The following is a 23,266-nucleotide window of genomic DNA, read 5'->3' on the forward strand; positions in this document are numbered from 1 at the left end:
AGTTTTAAAAAGTAGTCACTACAGTGTTTTTTTAATTGTCAGTAATGGGATGTAATGGAGTTTACAGCTATCCTTAAGAAAAAAAAAAGTTTCTTTGAAAAACTACTTCACTACATCCAAACTACTTTGTGGTAAATAATCATATCTAAATCTGAAATATCATAGACTACAAGTTGCAAGAACTGATCACTCTGGAGTAAAGGTTTAATTTAGCCTATTAAACACAAATACTATGTTTCAAGTGAGAATTAGGAAGCTGAAAAACAAAGGAAATTCTTGCCTACTTCACCTGATCAATACCACGCCACCTCGTCTGTCTGTCTGTCTGTCTGTCTGTCTGTCTGTCTGTCTGTCTGTCTGTCTGTCTGTCTGTCTGTCTGTCTGTCTGTCTGTCTGTCTGTCTGTCTGTCTGTCTGTCTGTCTGTCTGTCTGTCTGTCTGTCTGTCTGTCTGTCTGTCTGTCTGTCTGTCTGTCTGTCTGTCTGTCTGTCTGTCTGTCTGTCTGTCTGTCTGTCTGTCTGTCTGTCTGTCTGTCTGTCTGTCTGTCTGTCTGTCTGTCTGTCTGTCTGTCTGTCTGTCTGTCTGTCTGTCTGTCTGTCTGTCTGTCTGTCTGTCTGTCTGTCTGTCTGTCTGTCTGTCTGTCTGTCTGTCTGTCTGTCTGTCTGTCTGTCTGTCTGTCTGTCTGTCTGTCTGTCTGTCTGTCTGTCTGTCTGTCTGTCTGTCTGTATGTATGTATGTATGTATGTATGTATGTATGTTTATGTCCTACCCTCTCCAAGCTTTCCACATCGGAACGGAAACCTGAGAGCAGAGGGACCTCCAAGACAGCCATGTTGGAAGAACCTGAGTGGAGCCACCTGAAGAGAGAAACAGAGTTAGACGCTAAGCTAAATGCTAGCAGAACTAGGCCAACTACCAGCCTAAATGCTAGCTAGGCTAAAGGCTGCTGCACTGAGCCGACTGTCTCTGCCCTACCTGGCGCAGGCTTCCAGGGTGATGCGGTAGTCCAGGTTGTCTTGGTGAGCTGCGGGGTCTTCATCATCGGTGGCCGCCCGGCGTTTGCGGCTCAGCTCTGAGCGGTTGTCGGCACGGGAACGGGAGCGAGGACTAGGGTGGCGGGGGGAGGGTGGTGCTGGCGGGTGCCGCTCCTGCCTGGGTTCTTTCAGGTCCACCTTGAGCTGGAAGGCTGGCTTGACCAAGGGGTCAGGCACGTTGTAGGATACATCAATCTGAGGAGAGACAGAATGTATTCCAGATTGTGGGTGTAATAGATAATAGTGCAGAGAATATGGAAGGTAACGCACGCATGCACACACACACACACAGACAGACACAGACACACACACACACACACACACACACACACACACACACACACACACACACACACACACACACACACACACACACACACACACACACACACACACACACACACACACACACACACACACACACACACACACACACACACAGGCTCCCTCTCTTTCATCATGCTAATCTGGAGAGAGGGATGTGCTGAGGGAGGGAGGTGTGAAAGCAGGAAATTAGGAGGTGTGTGAATAGATGGAGGGATGTTTGGAGGAGTGGATGGGGGCAGAGATAGGCAGCAATAGTGGCCTTCTTCAGCCATGGCTCTTATATACACTGAGTGTACAAAACATTAAGAACACCTGCTATTTCCATGACATACACTGATGAGTTGAATGCAGGTGAACGTTATGATCACTTATTGATGTCACCTTTCACGCTCAACAGTTTCCCGTGTGTATCAGGAATGGTCCACCACCCAAAGGACATCCAGTTCATTTAACATAACTGTTGGATGCATTGGAGTCAACATGGGTCAGCATCCATGTGGAATGCTTTCGACAACTTGTAGTCCACTCCGGATAAATTGAGTCTGTTCTGAAGGCAAAAGGGGTGCAAAGCAATATTAGGAAGGTGTTCCTAATGTTTTGTACACTCAGTTTATACAGTGCCTTTGGAAAGTATTCAGACCCCTTCCCCTTTCCACATTTTGTTACGTTATAGCCATATTCTAAAATGGATTAAATATTTTTGTTTTCAGTCTGCACACAATACCCTCATAATGACAAAGCGAAAATAAACTAATTTATATATTTTTTAAACAACAGAAATACCTCATTTATATAAGTATACAGAACCTTTGCTATAAAACTGGAAATTGAGCTCAGGTGCATCCTGTTTTCATTGATCATCCTTGAGATGTTTCTACAACTTGATTGGAGTCCACCTGTGGTAAATTCAATTGATAGGATATGACTTGGAATGGCACACACCTGTCTATATAAGGTTCCAGAGTTGACAGTGCATTTCAGAGCAAACACCAAGCCATGAGGTCGAATGAATTGTCTGTAGAGCTCCGAGACAAGATTGTGTCAAGGAACAGATCTGGGGAAGGTTACCAAACAATGTCTGCAGCATTGAAGGTCCACAAGAACACAGTGGCCTCCATCATTCTTAAATGGAAGAAGTTTACAACCACCAAGACTGTTACTAGAGCTGGCTGCCCGTCCAAACTGAGCAATCAGGGGAGAAGGGCCTTGGTCAGGGAGGTGACCAAGAACTCGATGGTCACTCTGACAGAGCTTCAGAGTTCCTCTTTGCAGACGGGAGAACCTTCCAGAAGGACAACCATCTCTGCAGCACTCTACCAATCAGGTTTTTATGGTAGACGGAAGCCACTCCTCAGTAAAAGGCACATGACAGCCTAGTTTGCCAAAAGGCACCTAAAGACTCTCAGACCATTAGAAACAAGATTCTCTGGTCTGATGAAACCATTGGCCTGAATGCCAAGCGTCATGTCTGGAGGAAACCTGCCACCATCCTTATGGTGAAGCATGGTGGAGGCAGCATCATGCTGTGGGGATGTTATTCAGTGGCAGGGAATGGGAGACTAGTCAGAATCTAGGGAAAGATGAACGGAGCAAAGTACAGAGAGATCCTTGATGAAAACCTGCTCCAGGGTGTTCAGGATCTCAGAATGGGGCGAAGGTTCACCTTTCAACAGGACAACGACCCAAAGCACACAACCAAGACAATGCAGGAGTGGCTTCGGGACAAGTCTCTGAATGTCCTTTAGCTGCCCAGCCAGAGCCTGGACTTGAACCTGATCTAACATCTCTGGAGAGACCTGAAAATAGCTGTGCAGCGACATCCCCATCCAACCTGAAAGAGCTTGAGAAGATCTGCAGAGAAGAATGGGAGAAACTACCCAAATACAGGTGTGCTAAGCTTGTAGTGTCATACCCAATAAGACTGGAGTCTATAATCACTGTCAAAGGTGTTTCAACAAAGTACTGAGTAAAGTGTCTGAATCCTGTAAATGTGATATTCCTTTGACATTTTTTATAAATTTGCAAAAATATCTAAAAACCTGTTTTTGCTTCGGCATTATGGGGTATTGTGTGTAGATTGATGAGGGGAAAATAGACAATCCATTTTAGAATAAGGTTGTAACGTAACAAAATGTGGAAAAAGTCAAGGGGTCTGAATACTTTCTGAATGCAATGTATGCTCGGCTATGAAAACCAACTGATATTTACTCCTGAAGTGTTGAACTGCTGCACCCTCTATAACCACTGTGATAATTATTTGACCCTGCTGGTCATCTATGAGCATTTGAAGAATGATATGGCCTTGTACTCTTATAGTCTCCACCTGGCACAGCCAGAAGAGGACTGGCCACCCCTCGGAGCCTGGTTCCTATCTAGGGTTCTTCTTAGGTTCCTGCCTTTAAAATTACCTTCCTTCCTCCAAAGGAAGTTTCTTAGCCACTGTGCTTCTGCATCTGTATTTATTGCTCTTTGGTTTTAGGCTGGGTTTCTATAGCACTTGGTGACAAATTGCTTTATAAAATACATTTGATTGATTGATATATACATATATATAAATGCAGCATTTCAACAGTAGTGATACACATACGCTTTGTGTCCCTTTTCAAAGGATCCAAAAACGGTCAAGTATTATCTGGAGGATCACAGAGCCCATTTGAGACCAGCGTAATGATCACCTGTCATGTGAAGAGGGATAAGGTTGACACACTCGTCTAAACATCCAGCAGAGGGGAGGAGAGAAGAAGAGAGGAGAAACTGCCCCCCCCCCCCAAGAAGTTGTTTATGCACCCTGGCCTCAAAGAGCTTTTTGTTTTTAGTGACAAGGTACAGCAAAAACAGCATCCTATCCAGGGGGTCAGTGTTATTGAGGAACGAACAGTCCCCGCTGAACAATTGCCTAAGTTTTACCAGATCATTCCAATTTACAGTCAGGAATTTGGGCATTAGAGCAATGAGTCATGGGAATGAACTGGCTTTTCCCCTCTGGAGGATTCTCAGTGTGACTGAAGGAATAGAATGAAAGAAGAGGAGATCAGTAGTAACATACCTGCATTAGACAGCAGCCCTCGCCTTTAGCACTGACAAACAGCCCTGTGGGAATACTGGGGATCTAGACAGAGTGAGAGGAGAAAAAAATGGGGGTGAGAGAGACACTTATCAAGTGAATTAATGCTGTAGACCCAAGCAGTAGCAGTCAAATAGCCTGGCCACTAACCAGCACAGCTAAATTACCCCCAATTAAACTGACAGAGCTAATTACAGCAGAGAATTACATGCCCGGCAGAGGGAACAAAAGTTCAAGCCTTCACCTGAGCTACTCCCTCAGTGTGACTGATTGGCAGGTGCTTGGGAATGAGAAGGAAATGTAGACGAACAGCCTGAAAACACTCACTGGTTCATTCACTGGGAAACATATTCCATTGCTCTTAGATATGGTCTCATTGTCATCTTCACGTGAATTGACTTTGTGGATGTTATTTAAGGTACCGTTCATCATTGAAAACAGACAATTGTGTAACTTGAGTTACTGTGTGTAGTGTGTATCTTAGTCCAGTAGGAGTCTCTTCACTACCTGAGAAAGAGCGTTTACCTCAGAAAGAAGATGCCCTTAGAAACAGATCTAGGATCAGATTACCTTCCTCCAATCCTAACTTTAACTATTAAAGGAAAAACCATAACTGACCTTACATTAGAGTCTAGTGGCAACGTGGCACTACTCCTTACCGAGGCGCTCTGCAGCATCTTTTGGTTGTCGCGGTGCAGTTCAAAGCTCTCCTGGAAGTCCAGGTTGGTAGAGGCCAGAGAGATAGTCAGGTTAACTCCTCCCACGTACGACAGGATGGCATACTCAGACAACGCCTGAAGAGCTACACACGTGTCCTAGGAGAGTGGATGGACAGACAGTTATTGGAAGGAGGCTTTGGATACCAGATGACCAATTACCAGTTGTTTCAAATAGACGTTGGTAGGACAGTTCTCTCTTTTAAAAGAGATTATCAGGCTAACCTGGTAAAACCTGGTCAAATAAAACCACATTTGGCCGCTTAAAAACACAATACATATGGGAGAGATGCATCTGGGAGAAATACTTTAGACTAAGAGACTGAGAGGCTCTGGTTCTCCAGGGTTTGTGAGGTGTACCTGTGTGGAGGAGAAGCCCCCGAGGGCGTTCCTCTGCTGGGAGAGCCACTTGACCACAGGCAGGGCGGAGGCCACGTCACCCAGCAGGGTGTAGGTCAGCAGACCGTATGCTGTCATCTCCACCTCCGCTGACACCACTGGGACACGGAGGAGACTATTAGCGTACAAACACTAGACAGCCACACTAACACTAAAAGTCCCGATCTGAGAACATCAGAATCATCCATCATAGAGGAGAGGCTGTGGCCTGACAATGTGTCTACCTGACTGAGAAAGACCGTCACTAAAGCCCATGAAGGTGGCCTCATCTGTCACCGTGCTACCAGTCAGACTCCAGTGGGTAAAGCCGTCTGATTGAAAGAGGAGAGAAGTAAGAGAAAGAAGGACATGGAGAGAGACGAAAGTGTACGAAACAGTATGAGGGAGAACAGTGGGTTAGTCATGTCAGCTTAGTGTTTCATATGAATTGGTAGGCAACCAAACTTCCTAACAGCTGAGTACCTTGTGTGATGGCCATGTGGTTGAGGCGTCGAAGGGCGAGGGTGGCGTAGGGGCTTCGTAACAGGGCCAGGGCGTAGGAAGACAGGGCTGTGGTGTACGGGTCATCAGCTGTGTATGTGTTACTCTCCAGGAAACCCTTTGCCTTGGCCACAGCAGTCTTCTCCTCCTGGGGAAGAGTACACATATTTATTTAAATAGACATAAACACAGGTGCACTAACACATGTCGCACATGTGTGCACAGAGACCAAACCTTCGTATGAGTGATGGATACACCTCTATCCACAACTCCCCCATCCCTCCGTATTCATCTTTCACTTAAGTCCGGCATATTTGATCTTTGCTGAGTGTTCAAGATCAGTCCTGTTCCAACTCATACTCCCCAACTCAGATGTGCTGCTTATCAAAAGGCAAATAAACATCGACTTTGCAATTAAAGGCAGGAGCTTTTCCAGATGTGCTCAAATGAGAGACCTCAACAGCCACTCACTTTAATATGCCCAGTTACCTTTTCATTAACTGAATTTGGAAGGAAGAAGGAGTTTTGCTTTGATGTAAAGTATCCCTTTTCAGTTGGTATCAGTTAAAGAGGCCTGATTCTCTGGAGAGCCCTTCAGGATAGATAGGGAAGGATAGGAAGACTGGAAGAGGAGGGGGGTTTGGTGAAGGAGGAGGGAAATGGATGGAAGGTGGAACTAGAGGGAAGAACTACCTTGTGAATACTTTGCGAAGAGCTGTGCCTGAATGAACAGAGAGCTGACACAATAACAAACTGGGTTTTAACATTGGTATTGGCAACACTCTCAATGTAGGACAAAGCATAAACATTACATGGACTCGGTCACTGTACACATAAACAGCAACATTCTTCTGAAACAATGACTTTGGCAGATAAAGAGCATCCCACACTTGGCCCTAAAATAAGGACACTGCTACCTTTCAATAGCCAAAGATCTCTTTTTACTAGAGCGACCATGACAGTGATCAAATGTTCAACTGCCAGTGTGCCCTATGGGTTGCCTCAATGCACACTGGAGAGAGTTCAACAGGTCGGTGAGCACGTGGTCAAGGGTTCAGCACCAGGGTAAGAGCATGGCGAGGTGACAGGAATGTGGCTGGGGTGTACTACCTTTCACAGGCATCCTTGTCTCTGCATGTCCTCCTCATAAATCTCTTGATGCAGTCAGCCAGGGATTAGATATTAAATTACAGCCACTGGAGCATAACAAAAATGAATGGGCTCTGTGCCAGGACATCCACATTTCCAACTGATGGGAATGTACCGGCGCACGCACGCACGCACGCACTCTCTGGGTGAGAGAGAGAGCTGCATTTACAAAAGTCTGGTATTAGGTCTGAGCCTGAAAGTTTAATTGAAAGTCCAATTTACACAAACATATGCATGTTAGTTTAAGATTCGCCCCTTGAGGAATAATGTGCTAAATAATACTTTTTGGGAGGTGAAGGTGTTTAATGGGAGAGGTCATGGTCCCCCCACTGATCCTCTTACCTCTGAAGTTATTCCTGTCTCCAGGAGGGCTGCAACCACGTATGCTGTCAACGAGATTTTTCCATGGATTCCTCCCTTTAGATGGAGAATAACACTGGTTAATGGTGCTTATGAAAACATGCACACGCACGCACGCAGGCAGGCAGGCACACACGCAGGCAGGCACGCACGCAGGCAGGCAGGCACGCAGGCAGGCAGGCACGCACGCACGCACCCAAGCACGCGCGCACACACACACACACACACACACCTGCAAGTCTTTGTTGAGGATGCGTCCCATGGCGGGGAAGGAGCCCTCCTCCCTCTGGTGGTTGATGAGCCAGGCCTTGGCAGCTTGCAGCTCCTCTGGGTCAATGAAGATGAACCCACGAGACTGAGCAAAGGATTTCAACACAAACGCTGTCAGCCTGGAGAGGAGAGAGGAAGAGGGAAGAGACAGAGACAGCGAGAGAGAGAGAGAGAGAGAGAGAGAGAGAGAGAGAGAGAGAGAGAGAGGGATTGGGTCTCTTTCAAGCATGTGCTGACATATCCTTCAAAAATACTTAGCAAACTTCACATCGGAGTTCACATAAACCATTTGAATGGGGTGAAATATTCCCCAACCAGTCACACCTTTTAAATCTCTCAACAGCAACAGGGATGAGTGAGATGGCAGCTGATACATGCCAAACTACACAGCACGTCATGCTGAGAAGATCAAACTACACAGCACGTCATTCTGAGAAGATCAAACTACACAGCACGTCATGCTGAGAAGATCAAACTACACAGCACGTCATGCTGAGAAGATCAAACTACACAGCACGTCATGCTGAGATGAAACTACACAGCACGTCATGCTGAGAAGATCAAACTACACAGCACGTCATGCTGAGAAGATCAAACTACACAGCATGTCATGCTGAGAAGATCAAACTACACAGCACGTCATGCTGAGAAGCTCAAACTACACAGCACGTCATGCTGAGAAGATCAAACTACACAGCACGTCATGCTGAGAAGATCAAACTACATCAAAATCCTGTCAGGCAAAAACAGACTAACTGACAGAGAGGGGGTTGGAGGGAGAGCAGAGGAAGATGAAAGAGGGGAAGATGGAGGAGGAGTGGGAAAAGCGCATATTGTCACCACAGGATACAGCAGCTGTTCCGTCTCAAGAACAAGGAATTTCACAAAACAAAATCAAGTATGTTTCTGCATGCCGGACTATCCCGTAAGCATTCTGAACTTATACAAACAGCCATCGCCAGGGTTGGCATTCCTAATCTCCAGCAACAGTGTGTGACCTGTAGTTTCTGAACTGGAATCACAGCGGGAATCACAGAGAAGAACTCAAGACTCACAGAGAGGCCAATGGTGATGACTGAGGGACCTGGCTAGGCTAATAAACACACGTTCATACATAAACAACTGCCCTTCAGTAACCCCTGCACACAACGGCCAATGCTCTTCAATTACAGACTGGCATTCCATTACAGCATCCTCCCCAGAGCAACCACGTGATGAGGCAAGCTGCTTACCATAAAAAGGTGAAATAAATAAATAAACTTATGTGTGTTTTTCCCCCAAACATACATTTGGGCTGTAACTAAAGGAACAAACCAAGAGAGTAAGAAAAAACGCTCTCCCATAAACCACGGTACTAAATCTTCCCTTGCTGGGCCCTGGAAGTTATGTCTCCCCAGAGAGCCAGCAGGGATGGAGTCTTAAGCCGGCAGGAATTTTTATAATGTTAAGTAATATTGTGTCACCGGCTTTAACTGCTAGGCCCCAGGGAGAGGTGCTGGGTAGCGTATAGATGATTTAGTGTGTGAGGAAACGACAGAGACAGAGCTACTTCCTCCACTCTGGCCCGCTGAAGTCCCTCCCTCCGGGCTTCCACTCCCCTTGTATTGCAGTTGTTGACATGTTTTTCTGGATAGCACACAGAGGTCATTCAGAACAGCACACTGGAGCTGGACCCTGCAATGTCAATGCAAGTTGAAACCGAGGTTTTTATAACTGCCTACAGGAACGACCGAGACTTACTGACAAATACGGCCCATGTTAACAACTCCACAACATGATAAATTCCCCGGCTACTGGTTATTTTGATGCAGGTTATATAAACATATTTATTGTTTGAGTAGCAGTTGTAAAATGTGGGTCATATGAAGTCCAAATAGACTTGGGTTTTCTATAGAAGTCCAACACAGAATATTTTTTATCTTCAAAGTAAAGATAGTCAAAATTATAGTTTCTCAAAGTCAAAATGATAGTTCAAGTTCCTTAAAGTCTTCAAAGGCAGCAGATTACCCTGGTTCTCACACACTTCTTACTGCAGACAGTTTTAGTTTGAATGAATGACAGAGTGCTCTGTTTGTGGTTAAACCACATGGATACACACACACCAGGGCTTCCATGGCAGTGTGTGTGAGAGGGGAGAGAAAGGGTTACCACATCCAAGCACAGAACAATAACAACTATTCTCCATTTCAACATGTAAACATCTATCAATTCAGCACCCAGTTATCTAAGATCTGGCTTGATAAAAACACCAAAATCCTGCTGTAATCACCCAATGTTTGGCATTGGAGTGGAAATAGATAGTTGAACAACACTGTAGATCAGTTCTCTCCATCTCTGCTATCCAATCCACTCTAGCCTCACTGCCAGATCAATCTCATTCACAGGGAAATGCCTTGCCAGCCTCAACACGTCCCGTGTGTATCTAATCAGGCAGCACTAACATAGTCTTGAAAACCAGACCCTAGGAGCATTTGAAAATTGTGGGAGGCAACGCAGATATCTAGAGTGACTACCAATAACAGACCCACAGTGTGGAGCTGTGGAGCCCTCCATTGGGCTGCATATTTACCCCAGGCCAGGGTATTAAGTAGGCTACGGGGTTTGAGGCGGTGGAGGGTGGTGATGGTGGGGGTTCTGCAGATTACAGCAGCATGTGGCTCTCATTGGATCCAGACGGAGACAGGTATGCAAGCGATGCCGGAAGAAGGGCTGCCACGTCCGCTCCAGGCCCCACCACAACACCCCCACCTCCAATCCCGCAAAGATATGTTGATATATCCCAACACCACCCCCCTAAACACACACACATACACCAATGGTATCTGCATCTGCCTGAGAGGCAAGCATGGGTTAGTGATGAGAACCAGCCCCTCCTCATCCTCAGCTCTGTGCCCCGAGGTCCTGTTCAACCCACAGGGACTGTTCAACCCACAGGGACAGACACAGAGACCAGAACAGAGTAGAGCAGAGTAGACCAGTAGAGCAGAGAAAAGTAGAGCAGAGTAGACCAGAGTAGAGCAGAGTGGAGTAGACCAGAGTAGAACAGAGTAGAGCAGAGTAGAGTAGAGTAGAGCAGTGTAGAGAAGAGCAGAGTAGAGTAGACCAGAGTAGAGCAGAGCAGAGTAGACCAGTAGAGCAGAGAAAAGTAGAGCAGAGTAGACCAGAGTAGAGCAGAGTGGAGTAGACCAGAGTAGAACAGAGTAGAGCAGAGTAGAGTAGAGTAGACCAGAGTAGAGTAGAGCAGTGTAGAGAAGAGCAGAGTAGAGTAGACCAGAGTAGAGCAGAGTAGAGTAGAGCAGAGTAAAGAAAAGTAGAGTAAAGTAGGGCTAAGTGCCTTGGCATCAGCCAGACCCAACATTAGCCTATGGAGACATTACTGCCTGTGTCATTATGTACAATCTTTTCATTAGGCCCTGCAATTTCCGCTTAGATACAATTTTACAACTGGAATACATTAACACTGCATTAAGAACGCTGTTTACCTGCCCATAAATGACCTGTACGAATGACTAACTCTGGAGGCCAAACAAAAGGTGGGTTGTTCTGACATATAAACACCAAGCTGATGGATTCATAAAGAGTTTGTTGCTACAGGTTTACATAAGGTTCAACATCTGGGTCCTGCCATGTTGCCCGTGGCTCCAAAACCGACGCTTACACTATTATGACCGTTACACTTCATATCTTCTTAATATCCTCTTCCCGCATATGGAGGTTTCAAGGGTTTTCATGGAAAAGTTGAATGATATTACCAATTACACCAGAGCAGTGATTCAATTGTTTTGGACAAGACATGGCCTAGTTCCAGGTTCTAGGGCTTGTCGAAAGTCAAAAAGCTTTTCTCGTTAAGTGGCCTAGAGCATAGCAAGCTCCTGTGTCTCCAGTGGTGGTAGGGGTCTGAGGAGGAGGTTGGGGGGGGGGGGGGGGTAGTCAGTGTAGCCTACATACAGAGGTGCTACTTCACCCCTGGGCCAAAACAACCAGAGGCCATTCTGTTCCATATGCATTAACCCTCTTTAACAGCAAATAGCTTACTGGAGCCCCACGGCTGCCTTGGGAACCAATTAGAAGTTTGTGTATGATTCTCCTGGGTTTATTTAACCTACTGTTTCACAGTCTGAGCTCTATTAAATATCATAATACCCACATCAACTAGTAAATCACCCTGAAGGTATGCAAGTGGCCCGAATATGCAAGCAGAACATTGGAGCCTCTCATTCGCTCCGTATTCACTATTCCAAATATTATGACATGGTCGTGGCCGCCTGCCTGCCTCCAGGGATGTGTAAACATTAAATAAACACTCAGCAAGCATAACTCAGACCGATTTAAACACAGGAATATGAGGGTATGAATGTTGAACATGCGTATACAATGTTACTGATAAGAGCTCCCATTGTTTCTGCCAATAATCCACTTCAGGTCAGGGTAAGTGGAGGAGCGGTATGCAGTGTTAAACTATGTACCATCGGGAGTGAACTGACGTGCAGGATGTAAACCTAAGTGAAAAGTAAATGACTTACTGAGGGATGTAAACCTAAGTGAAAAGTAAAGGACTTACTGAGGGATGTAAACCTAAGGAAAGAGTAGAGGATTTACTGAGGGATGTAAACCTAAGTGAAAAGTAAAGGACTTACTGAGGGATGTTAACCTAAGGAAAGAGTAGAGGACTTACTGAGGGATGTTAACCTAAGGAAAGAGTAGAGGACTTACTGAGGGATGTAAACCTAAGGAAAGAGTAGAGGACTTACTGAGGGATGTAAACCTAAGGAAAGAGTAGAGGACTAACTGAGGGCTGTTAACCTAAGGAAAGAGTAGAGGACTAACTGAGGGCTGTTAACCTAAGGAAAGAGTAGAGGACTTACTGAGGGATGTAAACCTAAGGAAAGAGTAGAGGACTTACTGAGGGATGTAAACCTAAGGAAAGAGTAGAGGACTAACTGAGGGCTGTTAACCTAAGGAAAGAGTAGATGACTTACTGAGGGATGTAAACCTAAGGAAAGAGTAGAGGACTTACTGAGGGATGTAAACCTAAGGAAAGAGTAGAGGACTTACTGAGGGATGTAAACCTAAGGAAAGAGTAGAGGACTTACTGAGGGATGTTAACCTAAGGAAAGAGTAGATGACTTACTGAGGGATGTAAACCTAAGGAAAGAGTAGAGGACTAACTGAGGGCTGTTAACCTAAGGAAAGAGTAGAGGACTTACTGAGGGATGTAAACCTAAATGAAAAGTAAAGGACTTACTGAGGGATGTTAACCTAAGGAAAGAGTAGAGGACTTACTGAGGGATGTAAACCTAAGTGAAAAGTAAAGGACTTACTGAGGGATGTAAACCTAAGGAAAGAGTAGATGACTTACTGAGGGATGTAAACCTAAGGAAAGAGTAGAGGACTTACTGAGGGATGTAAACCTAAGGAAAGAGTAGAGGACTTACTGAGGGATGTTAACCTAAGGAAAGAGTAGATGACTTACTGAGGGATGTAAACCTAAGGAAAGAGTAGAGGACTAACTGAGGGCTGTTAACCTAAGGAAAGAGTAGAGGACTTACTGAGGGATGTAAACCTAAATGAAAAGTAAAGGACTTACTGAGGGATGTTAACCTAAGGAAAGAGTAGAGGACTTACTGAGGGATGTAAACCTAAGTGAAAAGTAAAGGACTTACTGAGGGATGTAAACCTAAGGAAAGAGTAGAGGACTTACTGAGGGATGTAAACCTAAGTGAAAAGTAAAGGACTTACTGAGGGATGTAAACCTAAGGAAAGAGTAGAGGACTTACTGAGGGCTGTTAACCTAAGGAAAGAGTAGAGGACTTACTGATGGATATAAACCTAAGGAAAGAGTAGAGGACTTACTGAGGGATGTTAACCTAAGGAAAGAGTATATGACTTGCTGAGGGATATAAACCTAAGGAAAGAGTAGAGGACTTACTGATGGATGTAAACCTTAGTGAAAAGTAAAGGTCTTGCTGAGGGATGTAAACCTAAGGAAAGAGTAGAGGACTTACTGAGGGATGTTAACCTAAGTGAAGAGTAGATGACTTACCACATGCTTCCAGAGGAGTCCCTCTCTCCAAAGGCACTGTAGGATCCATCCTGGCGCTTATAGGTCAGCTGTCTCTGGTACCCTGGGATAGTACAGGGGAGAGGGAATTAGTGAGTTGATGCTAAAGTATTTTTTCATCAATACTGCTATCCAAACCAGTGCCCAGATTCATAAAACACTTACGCAAAAACACAAGATTCTTAAGAAGAAAATAAGAACTTCATAAGATAGTCTTTAAGTGCAATTCCTCAACAATATCTTAAGATGTAATGATTTTCTTAAGAACTTCTCAAATATCTTCTTACAAATGGTCTTCTTACAAATTGTTTGTTGCTAAGCAACCATTTTCGTTAGCTATCTAGCAATAGCAATCATGTTAGCGTAGTAGCCTCATTAGAACTAGAAGGAATTGACATTTTAAACTATATATGTAATAACATGTATATAAGTAAACTATGTCAATATGTTACTATTCCCTCTGCTAAAATGTACAGGAATGCAGCCCTAGGACAAGTGAACTGGAAAAAAGTTGTGTTGTTATCTGGTAAATATTGTATATCTAATAAGTTGAAAGACGTATCATACAAACTCATTCATAGAATCTACCCTGTAAAGACCTTTATTATACACAGATTTAAAATAGCTATTGATAACAAGTGTGTATTTTGTGGTTGTGACCCAGAGACTCTTGGCCATTTATTTTGGGATTGCTCTTATGTCAGAAGATTCTGGTGTGAGTTAGAAGATTTTATTTTAAAAGAAACAACTATTAATGATAATTTGAAAGATTCTGATATTATGTTTTATTTTGAACCAAATGATATGAACCCTGATTTAACTTTCATTGTTAATTTGTTTGTCTTTCATGGAAGATTCTTTGTCCATAAAATGAAGTGGGCAGAAAACAAACCCATTTTCACATTATTTAAGTCTATAGTTAATTAAGGAGAAAATGGCAGCTAAGAAGAAATGTCTTCTTAAGAAGGTTTTGTGAATCTGGGCCCTTGGTGAATATCAGAGAAACACTGTTTTAGAACTAAGTGGACAGTAAATGCATTGACTTTATAAGATGATCTTCACAGGGGTAACTGACATCACCCAACGGGAATATCTCAAGGTAGCATTTGGCTTTAGGTCTCAAAGCCCTTGAACTACTTGATCTCTCCGGTGGCTACCTTGCAGCAAGTAGTCTGTGGCCTCAGCCTCCACCTCAGGGCTGAGCTGCCTGGTCTTCTGCAGGTACTTGAGGACAAAAACATTGGGGGCGAAGTGGATCATGTTCTGCTCTCCACAGCCGAAGGGCAGGCGCAGCAGCTTGTCCAGGTTGTTGAGGGTGGGGCCCATCACGTCTCCTGGCACATCACAAAACACAATATACAAACTGTTCAGCAACACTGCTACACTGCCTCACATAAAGTTAGTTTTATTAAGATAACATCTCTTCTTCAACACAGCTGCAGGGTCAACAGTATTACAAATGGTAGGCTACAACTGCTTCATCAAACGTCATTCAGAGAGAAATGATTCATTCCAACTCCAACATGTAATTAACCACATGGACAAGGTATGTCAAAGTGAATAGGAGGAGGAGAAGCAGACATTCAGATAACGGAAATGATAGGTCTTTAAGAAGGATGAGAAATAAATGGTGTCCCTCCTCACCTATCATGGAGGCAGTGGCGGTCTCAGAGCCAGGCACCACGTTGTGAGGGACGCCCAGGGTGAAGGCCTCGTTGTGGTTCTCATCAGTGTCCTCCTTCCTCCAGATCTTAAACTCACCCACCGAGCCCCAGCCCGTGGAGAAACCTATGTGACGCACCTGGCCAGGGAGGGCGCCAGACCACTGTAGGATCACCGACTCATTGGATGGCTGCAAACCATGTCCGACCTATCAGAGATCGATTTGAGAGATTTTAGGTTTTTGACTGGAGTGAAAGAGTGAAGTTGTCCCTAACCACTGATGCAGGGTCAGGTGTATTTTATTGACCTAATGATTAGGAGGGTAAGGTATCTGATTCTAAATCTGTTCTTAAGGGCAACTTCTACCTCGAGTACTGGTCAAACTCAGAGAGATAAACCAGGATGTTGTAAATCAAATTCTATGGTTGTTACAACAATGTGTAGTGACTTGGTTTTTGCCAGGTTCAAATGAAAGCCTGACACGATATAAATGTGGTTCTGAATTTCACCCTGATTAAATGAATATCTAATAACATGATAGAAATAAGTGTTTGCTAATGCTGTATAGAGGAAGCCCCTGTGGCTTAAGGTCAATAGTAAAATACTGGAAGCCAATAAGATTCTACTTAAAAAGCCATTTGGGTTGCTTTTGCATTTCAAATCCTATGCACACATAAAGTCAATTTCCAAGAGTTGGCAACAGCAGTCTGCATCACCTTTTTCCTACATCCACTCAATCCCTATTTCCAAATGAACAGATGGCACCCTGGGTATTTCTAGGCATTTTGTAATCACATTAAACCAAAGACCATGCAGAGCTGAAAATGAAATGCAATCAGTCACTAGAAAAATAAATGAATCTTATTGGGCCATACTGGGTTCTAGTGCAAGGTTTTAATTGCTCCCTTTGGTGAATGGTACGAGGCTAATGCAGTTTTCAGGCCCGTGTGCCAGGCCGCTGCCTGCGGACGCCACAGATCACAGAGTGTCCAGCCCGTTAAGTGTGACCTCACAGGCATGTCATTAAAAGTGGCGCCAGTCCTCTTGACTACACAGCCCCTGTGCCTGTCCAGTCGAACACTCCCTCTCTTACTACCCCAACTCACTACTATACTCTCTCAAGCCCTGACTTGCTGACTGACTGACTGACTGACTGACTGACTGACTGACTGACTGACTGACTGACTGACTGTCTGTCTGATTGTCTGACTGGGGCTCTATGTTGGAGATGCCACAGTGGATCTGTATAGGATTCATATGAGGACACAAATCCCAGAACTCATTTCTAGAATAGATGCTACAATAACCAAGAGAACTAGGCTTGACCATCCCCCTCCTCTCACCTGCACCACGCCACCCTTCCAGCTGACCCAGAAGCTGCGGAACTCATCCCAGGAGAGGATGCCCGGGGTGGGGGAGCTGACCACTGGTTCACCCATCTTGCCCAGGGAGATCCAGGAGCGGGTGTTCTGTCTGCCCCCCAGTACAATCTCCAGCATCTCAGCACAGTCGTGGGGGCTGGGTGAGAGGGCAAAATGGGCATCGTTGTGGGTCTTCACTGCCACCTCAAAGTGAGTCATCTTGGCCGGCTTCTTCACGTACTGGTACTCATACTTGTTGGGAGTGGAGATGTGGATTCGCTCTGAGAATAGAAATGTCAGATTCACATTAAATTGTGGCCCAGTGCAGAAAATTAACCAGACTGTAGAGGCAGAAAGGTATTGGGTAACACTTCAAATGTATTTGCTCTTATACCCGTGTTGTACTATAGTACAACATATATCAAATCAAATTGTATTGGTCACATACACATAGTGCTTTTAGTTTCGACAGTGGAGTAATATCTAACCAGTAATTTAACAATTCCACAACAACTACCTTATACACACAAATGTAAAGTGATGGAATAAGAATATGTACATATACATATACGGATGAGCGATGGCCGAGCGGCATAGGAAAGATGCAATAGTCGCGAATATAACTGTATACTGACCGTTAGGGCAGAAGAAGACACTGTAGGTGTACTGTCTGGGCAGGCCCTCTGGCTGTAGGGGGAGAAACAACATGTTAGAGCTGACATCACTCTCTACTAATGACAGTACATGGTACAGCAAGCATCTGCTCCCCATCTCAGCTCTCTCCCCAAGCAGTCTCTCCCCCATTTCTCATACCTCCACCAGGACACTCCTTCGGACATAGTCAAGGCCAATGGGGGTCCTCCGGTCCTCCGGGTCATCTATGTTTTTGCCTGTTTTAGTTGACTGGAGTCCATCTAAGCAGCAGCCCGGCTCACTATAGGCAATGGCCCGTGCTACGGCAGGAAAAAACAGAGACATACTTCACCTCACCATACTTTATATCAGGATGGGTTTTTTTTCCTGTATGTTCCCACTAAGCAGGACTTTTATTGCATACATTTTAAGTACAAATGTACTGTGTAAAATAAACCGAACAAGCAGCCAAAAGACTATAGCGTGAAGAATGCTATTTGAAGAAAACATAGTTATGTTAATGAAATTGCTTTGTAATACATCTATCAACAACACAATCCCACATTGCATGGTTGTCAAAGAACATGTAGTTCCCTTTGCAGAGGAGCACATTGGAGACGTGGCTGTGTGCCAATGTGTTCTCTTTGTATGTGTGTAGTGAAAGGGAAAGACTAGGGGCCAGGGGAGCGAGAGAGCCGTGGGGGGCCCATTGACCACCAGTGACCTGAAAACTCATCAACATGCCACTGAGTGTCAGTGCAAGGCCCCGGCTGCTCCCCTGCTGGTGGCCTGCTTTGTACCTTTGATGGGACTGTTTGTATCGCTGGATGACCAGATCACATAAAGGCGTCAGCATGCTTCAGTTCAGGCTGGCGGCTAGGCGAACCGAACGAGTGTGCTCACACACTCCCTTAAAAGACCTTTGTGAGAAAAAAGCGGCAATAGTACTCATTGTCCAATTTGAGAGGCCGTAGCCAGTAGAGGTCGACCGATTATGATTTTTCAACGCTGATACTGATTATTGGAGGACCCAAAAAAAAGCCGATACCGATTAATCAGCTGATTTTTAAAATGTATTTGTAATAATGACAATTACAACAATACTGAATGAACGCTTATTTTAACTTAATATAATACATCAATAAAATCTATTTAGCCTCAAATACATAATGAAACAAGTTTAATTTGGTTTAAATAATGCAAAAACAAAGTGTTGGAGAAGAAAGTAAAAGTGCAATATGTGCCATGTAAGAAAGCTAATGTTTAAGTTCCTTGCTCAGAACATGCGAACATATGAAAGCTGGTGGTTCCTTTTAACATGAGTCTTCAATATTCCCAGGTAAGAAGTTTTAGGTTGTAGTTATTATAGGAATTATAGGACTATTTCTCTCTATACCATTTGTATTTCATATACCTTTGACTATTGGATGTTCTTATAGACACTTTAGTATTGCCAGTGTAGAAGTATAGCTTCCGTCCCTCTCCTCGCTCCTACCTGGGCTCGAACCAGGAACAGATCGACGAAGCAGTGTTACCCATGCAGAGTAGGGGGAACAACTGCTCCAAGTCTCAGAGCGAGTGACATTTGAAACGCTATTAGCGCGCACCCCGCTAACTAGCTAGCCATTTCACATCGGTTACACCAGCCTAGTCACGGGAGTTGATAGGCTTGAAGTCATAAACAGCTCAATGCTTGAAGCATTGCGAAGAGCTGCTGGCAAAACGCACGAAAGTGCTGTTTGAATTCATGCTTACGAGCCTGCTGGTGCCTACCATCGCTCAGTCAGACTGCTCTATCAAATCATAGACTTAATTATAACATAATAACACACAGAAATAATATGGAAACTATGATCTCGAAAACAAAACGTTTATTCTTTCAGTGAAATACAGAACTGTTCCGTATTTCATCTAACGGGTGGCAACCATAAGTCTAAATATTCCTGCTACATTGCACAACCTTCAATGTTATGTCATAATTACGTAAAATCCTGGCAAATTAGTTCGCAACAAGCCAGGAGGCCCAAACTGCTGTATATACTCTGACTCTGCTGCAGGAGAAGTGACACCATTTCCCGAGTTAAAAGAAATTCATGTTAGCAGGCAATATTAACTAAATATGCAGGTTTAAAAATATATACTTGTGTATTGATTTTAAGAAAGGCATTGATGTTTATGGGTAGGTACACGTTGGAGCAACGACAGTCCTTTTTTGCGAATGAGCACCGCATCTATTATATGCAACGCAGGACACGCTAGATAAACTAGTAATATCATCAACCATGTGTAGTTAACTAGTGATTATGATTGATTGATTGTGTAACGGCTCTCATCAAAAGGAGTGGACCAAAGCGCAGCGTGGAAAGTGTCCATGATTTATTTTCAAAAAACACTCAAACAAAATAACCAAAGTGAAAACGAAAGCGCACAGTTCTGCCAGGTACAGACACTAAACAGAAAACAAGATCCCACAAAACCCAAACAGAAAATGACAACTTATATATGATCCCTATCAGAGACAACAATAGACAGCTGCCTCTGATTGGGAACCATACTTGGCCAAAACAAAGAAAAAGAAAACATAGACTTTCCCACCCGAGTCACACCCTGATCTAACCAAACATAGAGAATAATAAGGATCTCTATGGTCAGGGCGTGACATATTGATTGTTTTTTATAAGATAAGTTTAATGCTAGCTAGCTACTTACCTTGGCTTCTTACTGCATTCGCGTAACAGGCAGGCTATTCGTGGAGTACAATGTAAGGCAGGTGGTTAGAGCGTTGGACTAGTTAACTGTAAGGTTGCAAGACTGAATCCCCGAGCTGACAAGGTAAAAATCTGTCGTTCTGCCCCTGAACAAGGCAGTTAACCCAACGTTCCTAGGCTGTCATTGAAAATAAGAATGTGTTCTTAACTGGCTTGCCTAGTTAAGGTGTAAAAAATATATATATACCAATTTCCGATTGTTATGAAAACTTGAAATCGGCCCCAATTAATCGGCCATTCCGATTAATCGGTCGACATTTAGTAGCCAGTATACATTTCCTCAAAATAGTCACAATTAATCTAAGATAACTCAAGAGAACTGTGATTAATTTTGAAGTTTTTGCAAAGGAAATCTTAGTCGCGCAATTTTACATCTAACTAAGATGTTTGGTGCAGTACTTCGCAATGTCGTCATAATATATGCACAAACTCTTCCGAACTGTTTCGTCTGGGAAGAATGCGGAAGCCTTAAGCCTCAGGTCTTTTAGCAGTATGGAACCTCTTGGGCATACAGTACAGCCTTCAAAGGCCTCATGATTTTAGAGTTGGATGGAGAGGAAAGTTAAAAGGTAGGTGTTACTCATACAGCATGTAACAACAGCATTCACAAAAGGGCAGTGTACCATACCAACCTGCAATATCCTATGAATCAAATCCCAAAGTTCAAGAGTTACTAGCAATATGCTTACAGCATCAGAAAACTGAGGTTTTCCGGAACTGTAAGAACTATGAGAGAACCTGGAACTCTTCCCCAGGGGTTCCCCAGTAACTGACTAGATGGAATAACCTGTGATGTTAGCTGCGCCCAGCTCAGTGAAGGACAGCACTATGGATGTGGGTGTGGCCTCTCCAGGAGCCACACATTTCTTCCTGGTCAGGTGATGCTTCCCGGGGTGACCCACAAACTTGATGCCTTTGGGAATGGTGACTTTGACATAGACCTGAGCAAGATGGAGAGAGGGACACACACACACACACACACACACACACACACACACACACACACACACACACACACACACACACACACACACACACACACACACACACACACACACACACACACACACACACACACACACACACACACACACACACACACACACACACACACACACACACACAGAGGAAGGCACTGCATTAGCGCAACAGATATGTATATTTTCTGACAAGACATGATTTCGTCCTATCTGCTCTCCGTTTCGTCCCTTCATGTAGCGTGACCTCCTCAAAGCTCTTAAAGGATTTTGGGGAATTTCGAATCACATTGCACATTTTCCATGCTGACTGACTCATGGCTCTAAGGCTCCCTGAAGGATTAAGTTTCACCCATCGTCCAAATTTTGCAGAGGGCTCGGTAATGCAGTCAGATTGTTTCACTGTTCTTTATCTACACGCTACAAGTCGTAAATAACTTTGCAGGAAATATAAGAATCACATGTTTTCAGGCAGACATCAAAGGCAGGGCTCCATTGGCTTACATAATCACCTAACATGACATTAAAGCACACCATGCATAGCCCTTCAACAGGCTCATCTGCCAACATCATGATGTCATCTCTGTAAACAGGAGGATGGACACACTTATGGTCATGTTAGGACCAGATTGCTCTGCTCCAAGCATATTTCCTTGTGGTCGTCATCCACCCCTTCTTTCGCCCCCTTACCTCTGCGCAGGTAGACAGGTAGTTGTAAACAGTCAGCGGTACTTTGGTCTGCTCCCCACGTATCACACCGTAGGGGAGGGTGAAGTCTACGAAGAAGGGCTTGAAGGTACGAAGCTCCGCCCTCTTGGCAAGGCCCAGCCCCTTCTCCTCTGACAAGCCAATGGCCTCTGTCACCCAGGTGGTAATGGAGTCTGGAACGTCCAATCGTAACTCAGCTTCGCCGGTGACATCACTGCCAAAACAGATTTGGGTGGAACATTTTTACTCAAAAGCTAATGCACCATTCCAACAAACAATGTTCTCTAATCATGACCCCATAGAAAACACTGTTTCAGACTAACGTTTGGAACAAGACCCCGTTATGGGAATGAAGGGGATTGATCTAATATGTGTCTCATCTGGGAAACACCTGTAACTAAGTAATATTCTGCCCATAACACATTGCAATACATAGGTGTGAAAAACAGGCAGTTGTTCAGTAAAGCTGTAAATTAGTGAGATCATTGTTGGCTACCCGTACTGACGTTGGTTTTGGCCGGCTTTCACAGGGCATAATAAACGTTCTCGGAAATTACTACCGCATTGCCTTTTGATCAAAGTCAACCCAAAATTACTTTGATACAGTCAATAAGGGAAATCAAAGCGTTGGATTGAATAGGAAATTAGGCATAACATAACTCTGCCCAAAGGAATCAAGCATATGGAAATCTATGGCCAGTTAATTTATATTGGCTGAAAATGAATGGCAGGAGCTGTTGAGAAAGCCGATGTGTGTTCCAAGACAACCCTGCTTAAATGGGCCACATTCACACCCACTGGTGAAATATCCCCCTCTCAAATATGTGCTCCCTTACCCCTCCCACTCCTCCATCCTCACAGATCTGGAACACCACCAAATCCCAATTAAATACCCACAATCTGATGCAGCTGAGACCATCTCCACCCACTCTCTCAAACACACACACAAATGCATTCAGACACACAGGTGTCATACCCATAGGGGGCACAGGGGCACGTGCCAACCTCAGATTTGACCCGTAAAAAATATATATATTTAACTTTTTTATTTTGTTTCTTTGTAATACTATAAGCCACCTAGCAATTTTATGAAGTTGGCTTTAAGCTAGCTCAGATAGGTTCCCAATTTCCAAACCTCATACCAAGAAGCCATTTCAAGTTAGAGTAGCTAGCTTGTCTAACAATCTTAGCTGGTATGCCTGCTGGCAAGGTTGGGAGACTAAAAAAGCAAGCAATTAATAAATAAGACTTACATTCCTTTCATTCTTTTACCCAGACGCATACACGCACGCACACAC

At 44.2% G+C, this 23,266-nt stretch overlaps 1 protein-coding gene across 1 annotated transcript in view; it reads right to left on the reverse strand.

Annotated features, from left to right (window-relative positions):
• Positions 1-23,266, reverse strand: part of LOC123997063 (C3 and PZP-like alpha-2-macroglobulin domain-containing protein 8) — a 52,271-nt gene that overhangs the window by 11,951 nt on the left and 17,054 nt on the right. The window contains exons 20-36 of the mRNA XM_046301042.1: positions 21,951-22,182; positions 21,071-21,224; positions 17,696-17,835; positions 17,518-17,569; positions 16,865-17,163; positions 15,504-15,729; positions 15,017-15,193; positions 13,842-13,923; positions 7,761-7,917; positions 7,511-7,585; positions 6,002-6,167; positions 5,764-5,850; positions 5,501-5,637; positions 5,084-5,239; positions 4,407-4,469; positions 975-1,228; positions 769-856 (exon numbers count right to left, since the gene is read on the reverse strand). Of these exons, the coding sequence (XP_046156998.1) occupies positions 769-856; positions 975-1,228; positions 4,407-4,469; positions 5,084-5,239; positions 5,501-5,637; positions 5,764-5,850; positions 6,002-6,167; positions 7,511-7,585; positions 7,761-7,917; positions 13,842-13,923; positions 15,017-15,193; positions 15,504-15,729; positions 16,865-17,163; positions 17,518-17,569; positions 17,696-17,835; positions 21,071-21,224; positions 21,951-22,182 (2,545 nt within the window). The remainder of the gene's footprint in view (positions 1-768; positions 857-974; positions 1,229-4,406; positions 4,470-5,083; positions 5,240-5,500; positions 5,638-5,763; positions 5,851-6,001; positions 6,168-7,510; positions 7,586-7,760; positions 7,918-13,841; positions 13,924-15,016; positions 15,194-15,503; positions 15,730-16,864; positions 17,164-17,517; positions 17,570-17,695; positions 17,836-21,070; positions 21,225-21,950; positions 22,183-23,266) is intronic.

The sequence above is a fragment of the Oncorhynchus gorbuscha genome, linkage group LG15 (assembly GCF_021184085.1).
Source record: "Oncorhynchus gorbuscha isolate QuinsamMale2020 ecotype Even-year linkage group LG15, OgorEven_v1.0, whole genome shotgun sequence".
Lineage (NCBI taxonomy): Eukaryota > Metazoa > Chordata > Actinopteri > Salmoniformes > Salmonidae > Oncorhynchus > Oncorhynchus gorbuscha.